This window comes from Heterocephalus glaber, unplaced genomic scaffold (assembly GCF_053883595.1).
Source record: "Heterocephalus glaber isolate CG9 unplaced genomic scaffold, H.glaber_assembly_v1.0 deba00001613, whole genome shotgun sequence".
NCBI classification, from domain to species: Eukaryota; Metazoa; Chordata; class Mammalia; order Rodentia; family Bathyergidae; genus Heterocephalus; species Heterocephalus glaber.
The window spans coordinates 2,851,718-2,861,677 of record NW_028258384.1 but is presented as its reverse complement, the minus strand read 5'-3'; the positions used below and the strand labels follow the sequence as shown (position 1 = coordinate 2,861,677).

The window sequence follows — 9,960 nt, the reverse complement described above, 5'->3', positions numbered from 1 at the left end:
ATACTTCCTGGGACAAGAAGATAAAGATTTTTGCTTTAATTAACTTCACTTGTGAGCTGGGCATGATGGGGCACACCTGTAATCCCAGCACTGGGAGGCTGAAGCGAGAGGACTGCAAATTTAAATGCAGCCTGAGTAATGTAGCAACTCGGTGAAACTATCTCAAAATAAAAAGTAAACAAAATACTGAGGATGTAGCTCAGTGCGAAGACCCTAGGTTCAATCCCCACTACTATAACCACAACTTTAGTGGCAGTTTCTACTAATCAGGAATAAACAAATTTCACACTGTATCAAAACACTAAACTGAAGTAGATTATAATTTCAATAACTTGAAAGAAACATTTGACATGGAAAAACTGTAATGTGAATAATCTATCCCTTAATTTCAGCTAATTATATGACAGTGTTCAAAAATAAAGGGAAAACATAATAAAGTTATCCTCGTATCCCACGGTCCAAAGGTAAAATATAATCAATTCTACACCAGGTTTCTTTTCTCCCCCAATCTAGGACACTGTCTTCTGCTCTTTTAGGTATTATTGAACAGAGGCCCATAACAGCTGCCTATGGGGCCACTGAGTATATAATTAATCAAGTAATGAGCCAGCCCACCTTCGTTAAAATGTTTTATTATCAATGTAAAATGGGATCAAGGTTTCACAAGCAGATTTTGAAACACAAAGATTCATTTCTAAAATGGCGTTTTCTCCCTTTCAGAAGTTTAAATAGGAGCACATATAAATCTTGGGAATTTTTTTAAAGAATATATTTTTTTTCTACTGCAATAAATCTACACTTGACAGACATGCAAAATAACTAATTTCCAAATCAAAGATCTCTAGTAGAAACATCCAAATTAAAATGAAGTATTTTAATTTACTTTTTAGCCATGAAATCTAGCAAGATACCTTTTCTTTCCCCACCCTTCAGAAAAACCACTACCAATTTTTTTTCTAGAGGATTGATGGCATTAACAGTACTCAGCTCCCCTTTGTCAGCATTCAGATATCTCTGGTTTAGTCTACATAAATTAATGTTATAGTTCCAGTTACTAAAAGTGCCCAGCCATTTCCTTCACCATATAGCTTGGCAAAGCACCTACCAATAATGTACAGTTTGGTTAAGGGCTCATAAGAAACATAATGACCTGACTAAAGAGTTAACCATACATCCTGGGTCTGTAAACTGAATATATTAAGGAAAATATAAAATCCCCAAAGGCATCCTGTTTCTCTCCTCTCCAAGTTACCATATGTACAAAGCCAATAACTAGGGAGTACAGAAAGGTGACAATAGTCATGTACATGAAACATTCCTAGAGCTAAAAGCACACTAAACAAAATGCAAACTATAGTGGGCCAAAGAACTGACTCTTATTTAGATTTTCTTTGTGGCTGTAAGTAACCTCCAAACTAAGGATCATAAATTAGGGAACAATTTCAATGCACTCAGGGTTCAGCAGTTTGTATTAACATATTACTAAAATTTCCATCTTTTGTAAAGATTGTGTGTGTGCTTCACTGAATTTGGTGCTAACCATGAGGATATAACTAAATAAAATTAATACACCTTAAATATTTCCTTTTTACTATACCCACTTTCAAAGTTAAAAAGCATCTTTACCACCTTTTTTCCATCATTCCTCAAACTAGTAAAACAAATAGAAAATCAAAATATAACTGTCATATTACATAAGATATTTCACTTTCCTTCAATAACTTAGTCTGTTCCAAAGTATTTCTGTCCAAAATGTGTGGGTGCAACAGGATGAACTTCAGTAGTTAAAATTGTGATCTCTGGAAATTCTTGAATGATTGATCTGGCACCTTCAAAAAGTAGAAGAAATATTATTATTGTGGCAGAATTTTTGTTAAGACTAGTGGAAATTCAGGAATTTTATAGTCATTGTCACTATACCTAATACTGACAGAGTCAGACTAGTTAATCTATTTATGCAATATCTGATTATCTGAAAGGCTGATAGTATTCAGAGAATTCCCTTGCCCTCTCACTAATAAATTCTTAAAATCAAATTGTTTCACATCCAAGAGTTGAAAATATATTTATACTTGTTACAGTAACCTTTCCCAGGAGAGTTCTTGTTTGTTTTATTTTGAAGGTGGTTGGAATGAATGAATTCAATCCTTTCTAAAGAAAAACATAAATTGAAGGGTTCCCAACTGGAACACTGTGAAACAAATGCAGACTTCTTGGGAATGTCAGAGCAAGCTAGCTTTTTAGAAGTAAGGAGTCCAGCTTTTGGAGGAGGGCTACAGGCAGGAAATTAGAACTGGCTTAGACCCTAGTTAAACTAAAAAACCATAGCAAAAGCTACCACAGAGTAACACTTTTTTTTCAGCTACAGTGTCAAACAACAGTATATTATTCTAATGAATACTATTGAACTGAAGATATCACTTTTCCATTCCCAAAGGTGGATAGTTACTAAATTATCTCAATATTTTCAATTCCACCAGTGTCTTTCATATATATATATATATAGTGGTAGCTTGGTTCACCAACTTAATTTGTTCCACAATTCTGGGGAAAATGGCCACATTCGTGTTGTGCAAAAAAGATGGTCATGTCACCCGATGTAGAGTTCACAAACAAAACAAAATTTTGCCAAATGCTTCTGTTTGTAAACCAAATTGTTTGCAAACAAAAGCATTCATATATATATAGAGAGAGAGAGAGATGTACACATACATGTACATGTATATATATCATATATGTGTATATATATATCATTTATATAGGATGAGTAGGCAAAATCACTCTTTGTCACCATCAATGTTTGAACTACAGGTAATTTTTGGTTAAAAAAACAACAAAATTATCAAACAAGCCACAATTCCTATGCAACAACCTACTGAGAAGCAGCCTTCCTAACTAGATATCCTGTGATTTCTTCAGGGTTGGTTAGGACTTAGAATGTCTGGAAATCAGGAAATTCCCTGACTAGAGAAGCCACCTCTACTTTCAGTTATGAAGCAAATATTAATTCATTGTAGAACACTTAGAAAAAATCCCCCCAAAAGCTTAAAGATAAAAATGAAAATCACTTAGACTCTTACTACCCTAAAATTACCACTATTAATATTGTGTATGCATTTTGAAACCAAAATTGAAATAGTACTGTGTATCTGTATAACCTTTCATGCTGAGGAAAGATTTATTAGGTTCTGTATATTAAACTCAAGCTTCATTTTGGTAGTTAAAAAAGACATAATCTGTATTAGTCATCACTAAACTTTGTGATAATATTTCACAGTATTCTAATGTTGTTATTGTTTATATTGCTTTTTATTTTATGTTTTGTGCTATTTACATCTATATTTCTTGATGTCCTTAAGTATTTTTCAAAAATATTATTTGATGGTTACATATTATATCCACTGAATGTACATTTATTTACCCATTTCCTTGTTAGTCAATTATATACTTTCAATTTTTTTATACTAGGGAACTCTACAACGAACATCACAGAAACAAAATTCCTACATACTTCTATAATTATTTTCTTAGGTTTCACCTCCATTTGTCATAAATTATATGGTAAAAAGCTAGAGTCTTAAATTAGGCACATTTCTTGCAGGAAACAGAAAACAATTTTCTCACCATGCCCTAAGAGTCAAAGTCTAATTCTAAAAAATTTTGCTGTTAACTTTACTACAAAACTTACTTCAATTAGACCTCAGGTTGTTTGGCTCTCAAGTCGAGAGCCAGAAGAAACAAAGACCTTTCAGCTATTTCTAGGCCCTACCAGGGACACTAGGAAAAGATTTCCAATTCTGTTTAATTAGCTTATTTCATACTTCACCATTTGAATTTGAACATTACAATGGTGTAAAATAAGTCAGATATGGTGGCACACACCTGTAGTACAACTACTAGGGATGCTGAGGCAGGAGATCGCTTCAGCACAGGAGTTCAAGACCAGATAGCAAAACTCCATCTCAAAAAAAAAACTAGTGTAAAATATTACCATTAAGCTTGGAGATGACAAACACAAATTATAGCTAAAATTAGATTTAGATTTAATATGTAGCTAACTAAACTTTTCCACAGGATGAGAGGCTAGACAGAGTCACACCCATCTCATGACCACCTGGAGCTCCAGTACTGCCTCATGCTGAACTTACCATGAGGAGTGGAGAAGAGACTAAGTAGGATTATAACACTGGGTTGAACTCCATGTTCTATAAGAACCTTTACAGCTTCAATGACAGTATTTCCAGTGCCTGAAAATCAAGAGATAATACAGTGCATCAGCAACATTAACATTTTAAAATGTCTTTGAATCCCAGTATGGTGACGCATGCCTGTAATCCCAGCACTCTGGAGGCTGAGGCAGAAGGATCACCGTGAGTTCAAGGCCAACCTGGGCTACATAGTGAGTTCAACACCAGCCTGGACTACATAGCAAGATTCTGTCTCAAAAAACAAAAACAAAAACAAAATAAAAATAAAATGTCTTTGAAGGGCAATATAGTAATCTAACTTAAGATACCATTAGTCAAAACTTCGTTTGAAGGTGTCCTTATTCTTTCTTTATCAATGTTATTTACAATAAAGGACATAACACAGCTATCAAATGTACAAGTTCTAAATTAATTTAGTACTTGAGGTATTAAATTTAATATATTCCCCCTTACCTCCCTGGGAGACCATACATGATCTGAGATAGTTTAGGAAAGAGAAAATAATAACAGAAAAATATTACCTCCAGAAAAGATAAATCCTTGAGGAAATCACTGCTATACTCATTAGGCTAGACAGGGGAAGTGTTTCAATATATTTTCTGTGTTCTATACATTTTGGCTCTTAAGTCCTTTGCTTTAATATGTTCAGTTCAAGACAGAGCTCTTTGGAGCTAATAAAGTTTGACTAATGTACAGTATGTACCCTTATTATACAATGAAAATTCCCCAGTGAACTGTTCAGGGTAACTCCAAATACAACCGACAAATCACATTTAGAAAATTTAGGCACTAAATTGAATTTAAACCCTAACAGAAGGTTACAAACTAAACTCGAGCCACTCACTGAGAATTGGATACATCAGAAGAACTTTTCTCCGGTAGATGTCTGGTGGGAACTTGGCATAATATACTTTGGCTCTTTGTGTCTCCTCATCACTCTGAATCAGGATCTTTCCAATTCGAATGGATCGACAGCAATCTCTTAAGCCTTGTTCCATTGCCTCACCTTGACAAAGGGAATAAAAAGAAAACAAGAAAAAAAGGGTTAAAGAAGATAGAGTGAAAGTCCAAAAATGGGCCAAAGGACAATTCATGACCTCTATTAAAACAAAAAGGACTCTATCACAAAGGAAGAAATTTTTCTGGAGCTGACAGCTTTCCATTCTGATATACTCGTTTTATTTTTAATTCAGGTCAATGAAGCCAGGTTAAAAGTTGGTCAATGATGCTAAGATAAGCTAATTTTATTGCTGGTTTACAAGTGTTATAGCTATTACATTTCTATGATTAAAGGAAATAAAGTGTTTTGCTGAGTTGCTCCCTGATCTTTTTCAATATCAGAAATATTTTTACTCCTATTATTTTATAAGAAGGCTTTAAACCACCTCAATTTATCACTTTCATCTAGAAGAAATAAAAGATATATGGTAGAATATGAGCTGTAAACCAAAGGATTTCCCTTTAGATCAAGGTGGCATTAGGAGACATCACTTAGATCATCACTGACTTCACTGGCAGAGGTTTTGCAGTAGACAATGAAAAAGTATTCTCTCTCCCACGAGGAACAGCCTCCCTCCCACTCTGGTTTCTAAACAAAGTTATTTTTGAGTATGAATTCTGTTAAGAAAGTGTTTGCCAAAAGTCGATCATTCTTAAATAATCTTCAAGATTTTAGGCCCCATCAGAATTATAGTAGTACTGGTATTGTATTTACTATTTTTCTTGAATTAACTATTTTTGTTTTAATTAATTTTTATAATGTTCTTAATTGAACCCAGGGGTACTCTACCACTGAGCTCATCTCTAGCCCTTTTTTTTTTTTTTTTTTCCAGATTTTAAGACAAAGTCTCACTAAGTTTCCCAGGCTGGCCTCAAACTTTGTGATCCTCTTGCCTCAGCCTCCTGAGTGGCTGGGATTAGAGGAAACTTTACAGCACTAATGTAAACATTAAAATTATTTTTCTTTCTAATATATATATGAAAGTTAACAGGTAGTTATTAAGGTTGAAAACAACGCTGTTGGGGCCAGGGGTTACAGCTCAGGGGTATAGCACATGCCAAGGCCCTGGGTTCAAACCCCATCATCAAAACAAATCAAAACACTCCCCCCAAAAAAACACAAACAAGAACAACGGAAAAAAAAATTCTCTTCATTACCCTAAGTCATCTGGTATACAGTAGAGGTGCAAAGACCACACTATTACCTTTAGGGAAGAAGCTGCATTGAAACCAAAGACACTATCCATTGTTTATCAACATTGTGCTGAGAATGCTATCACTGCTTAATAGCTACAAAGTTCATGTTTTATTTGAGGTATTCAATTGTTCAAACAGAACTTCAGAGCCAGGAAAGTGAATGTTTATATGTTTTTTTTTAAATCCATCTGTTTCTAGTACAAGCAAGTGAGACTTCCACCACTCGTGGAAAAAAAAGTCAATCTTGTACAAAATAAAATTAAGTTTGTTGAATGGAAATAATTACCCCCATGTAATAGGCATAGATTTTAATTACGGGAATACAATTTTGCTACACAAAGTTGGTTTAGAAGACTTACCAGTTGGACTCAAACACAAATACAACATTCAGCAAGTGAAAATACCTAGAGCTACAGTGGACCCTCAAGTTATGACTGGCCTGACATATGAACAACTTGGGTTACAATCAGAATTTTAGTTTTAACTTATGAACCAAATCTTGAGTTATGACCTGAATGCCAGCTGCTTGTGCTTCCAGGTGGTCTCAGATACAGATTTAACCCTTAAAGAGTTCTGGAAGGAGCATTACATCTTTTCCTGGGTGGGGTTAATTGAGAAATCCTGGGCCAATGTCTCTCTAAGGACACTGAGATCTGCCTGTCTACAGGAGAGACTGAAGGCTGTGTAGAGGAGCCTGAGCCTTCAACTAACCAACTTGAATTACAACCAGCCCTTGCGAACAAACTGAGTTCGTAAATCAAGGATCCACTGTATAATGTCAGGTGTTTTACCTACATGGTTACATACTTATCAAATATAAAATTTAAAATATTGAACAAGGCTGGGCATAGTGGTGCATGTCTGTAATTCCAGCACTCTAGGAGACTAAGGCAGAATGATAATAAGGTCAAGTCCAGCCTGAGCAACTTAGAAACTTAGTGAGATCCTGTCTCAAAATAAAATATAAAAGGGTTTAGGGATGTAGCTCATTGTGAAGACCCTATGTTTAATCCCCAGTGCTGGAAAAAAAATACATTGAATAGTCCATCTCTTAGCAGAGTAGCAGTGTTCCCTGCAACAGAAATAAATACAGAACAAGTATTTTCTCCAGCCACCAATTCAAAAGTTCTTCGGTCTTGAATTCATCCCATATTTCTTCAGTCTTCAAACTGCCCTGTTCTTCTCCCCATAACTGCAGCATGGTATCCTCATATCCTCTTTCCTTCCCCTGAAATCTTTTTTAAAGCTGGCATGCTCATGGGAGCACCATGAGGGAAAATGCTCTGCAGTTAAAATTAGCCAAATTTAGCAGCACACAGGCCATGACTCCAAGGCACCATGAGGACAGGCAACACATGTGGTGAGATTTAAGCAAAGGTACACTACAATTATAACAGACAAGCCCACTTCTCTCCTGGCAAACAGCAACTGTTTCTATACATTGAAAGAGACAAAAATCACACACATGCAAACCTACCGCTTCTCATTATGCTGACCCCACAATTTCCCTTCTCAAATTTTACTCCTTCATACTTGTACCCTGTTGGGAAATAAAATCAAACAATTTATCTTTCATCATTGGAGCAACTCACTTATTCTATGAAATTCCTATGGTTTAAAGCAGGTAAGTACAAAGCAACCCTTGTCCAGACACATTGCATATTGCCTTAGATGGCCTGAGAAAGTAATGAGATGAGTCATGCTTTTCATAGTTATTTAATTTCTCATAAGAAAGCTGTGGGGATAATTGGGATTAGTGTGCTTCATCAAATGGGAATAGGACTTAGTATACCATGATATTCACATACACGTTTCTCAAATTGAATTCAAAAGAGAACCAGCACATTCTGAAAATGTTATATACCCCATCAATTCAAATGTGGATCCCACTGAAAACCACAGCTGAAAGCCTTCACAAGCCATCCTTTTTTATAAGTTTCCATTCTGCCTTAAAAGCAGAAAAGGCTGAAATAGTTATCAAGCTACTAAACCCTTGACCTCATCCTGAACTTGTGCGAATTATGATGCAACAAGCATGGCCTCTAATTTTTCATAAAATCAACCCTTTGAATAGGTTTTCATTATTCACTAAAGAATCAAATGAGAATTTCAAATCCCTGAAAAGGGGTTCTTTGGCTATTTTCTATTAGAACAAAACATCTCCTACTCTCATCCATTTTTAGCTTTTTCTTTTTTATTTGTCATCCTTTTCTTTAAACCTGGAGTTTCAGTGCCAAACCAGCCACTTCCATTTATTAACACCAGCAACTTCCCAATAGAGGTGAAGATAGCTGCCACCAATTTTTAACTCTGGTCCTATGAGCTGTCATCAAAGGCAACACTGGCATGCTGAAGAATATTTATTAACCTTTAAATTGAACTGACAAGCAAGTCACAGGCACAGATTTCTTTACTAAATATCTCAAGAGTTTTTTATTGGTATATATTTGTGATAAGTAATAATTACATTCATCTTGAAGAATTGGAACATATCTCTTTCCCCTCCCTATTCCTTCCTTCCCCCTTTCTCAGGTCCCTTTTCCATCTCTACAAAGTCTTCCACCTTAAGATGTTTAAAAGAACAGCTCCACTTAGACTCCCAATTTTGCATACTGATTTTACTCAGACTGCTTTCTTTCCATTTTCCCCCATTCAACTCAGATTTTCCATGAGAAAAATTTGAGAGTAACAGTCCTGGTTACCTGTTGGAGTTGTCACCATACATTCTTTATATGGCAGCTGATTCAATCCCTCTTCCACAACAAGTCTGATCTAGAGAGTCAAAGGAAGAGTAAAATGAGGACCTGCTGTGAATCTCCTGCTAGCTGTTAGCCTCAGGAGCTGAACAGTAGGCAGAATCAATAGCATCCTAAGCAAGGATTAGCTTATGGGGTTAGGAAAGGGGCCCCTATTGTATATCAGATGCAGGGATAGATCCAAATGCCAAGCTGCTTAATTCTAGTTATCCAACCTCCATTAGGTACATGATTGACAACAAAGGGCTCCAGTATGGCTTCTGATTTCCAATCAATTAACTCAAGCTATGAGAGATGCAAAACTTCTGCAAGTGACAAGAGTCATGGCAGGCACCCTTGGTAGTAATATACTGATGATTGCTCTTGAAATAGTGCCCACTGGGACTTTCTCTGCCTTGTTCAGTATCTTTGAAATCACTAAGGTGAAATCTTTCTAACAAAAGCCTACTATTAACTTAAAGGCTGAAAATTCTTGTGAGAAAATAAATGAGAGCAGGGGCCAAATCAATATGTGAAGACTGAAGGAAGATCCTGTAGAATGTACTAGGGCCTCCTAGCTAAAAGAAAAGGCTCTCAATAATCATATGTTGTACAGAGAAAAAAATCACATAAAACTACTAGGAAAAGCTTCTCAAAACTAGATGTGGCATTCCCAAGAGTAACGGAAGCCCACTATAACAAAAGCAGTGCCGAGCATGTAATATACATTTTCTCCCATCAACATTACATTATTGATTGAGAATCAGGAACAACAGGGAGAAATACTAGGCTCCATCTCTGTTATCACAACACAACACCCT

At 35.7% G+C, this 9,960-nt stretch overlaps 1 protein-coding gene across 2 annotated transcripts in view; it reads right to left on the bottom strand.

The window, feature by feature from the left end:
• Positions 1-616: 616 nt before the first annotated feature.
• Uprt (uracil phosphoribosyltransferase homolog) overlaps positions 617-9,960 on the bottom strand; it is a 29,561-nt gene continuing 20,217 nt past the window's right edge. For both annotated transcript variants that reach the window (XM_004867490.4, XM_004867491.4), the window contains exons 4-8: positions 9,107-9,176; positions 7,882-7,944; positions 5,053-5,214; positions 4,149-4,247; positions 617-1,829 (exon numbers count right to left, since the gene is read on the bottom strand). In XM_004867490.4, the coding sequence (XP_004867547.1) occupies positions 1,723-1,829; positions 4,149-4,247; positions 5,053-5,214; positions 7,882-7,944; positions 9,107-9,176 (501 nt within the window). In that variant the 3' untranslated portion in view covers positions 617-1,722. The remainder of the gene's footprint in view (positions 1,830-4,148; positions 4,248-5,052; positions 5,215-7,881; positions 7,945-9,106; positions 9,177-9,960) is intronic.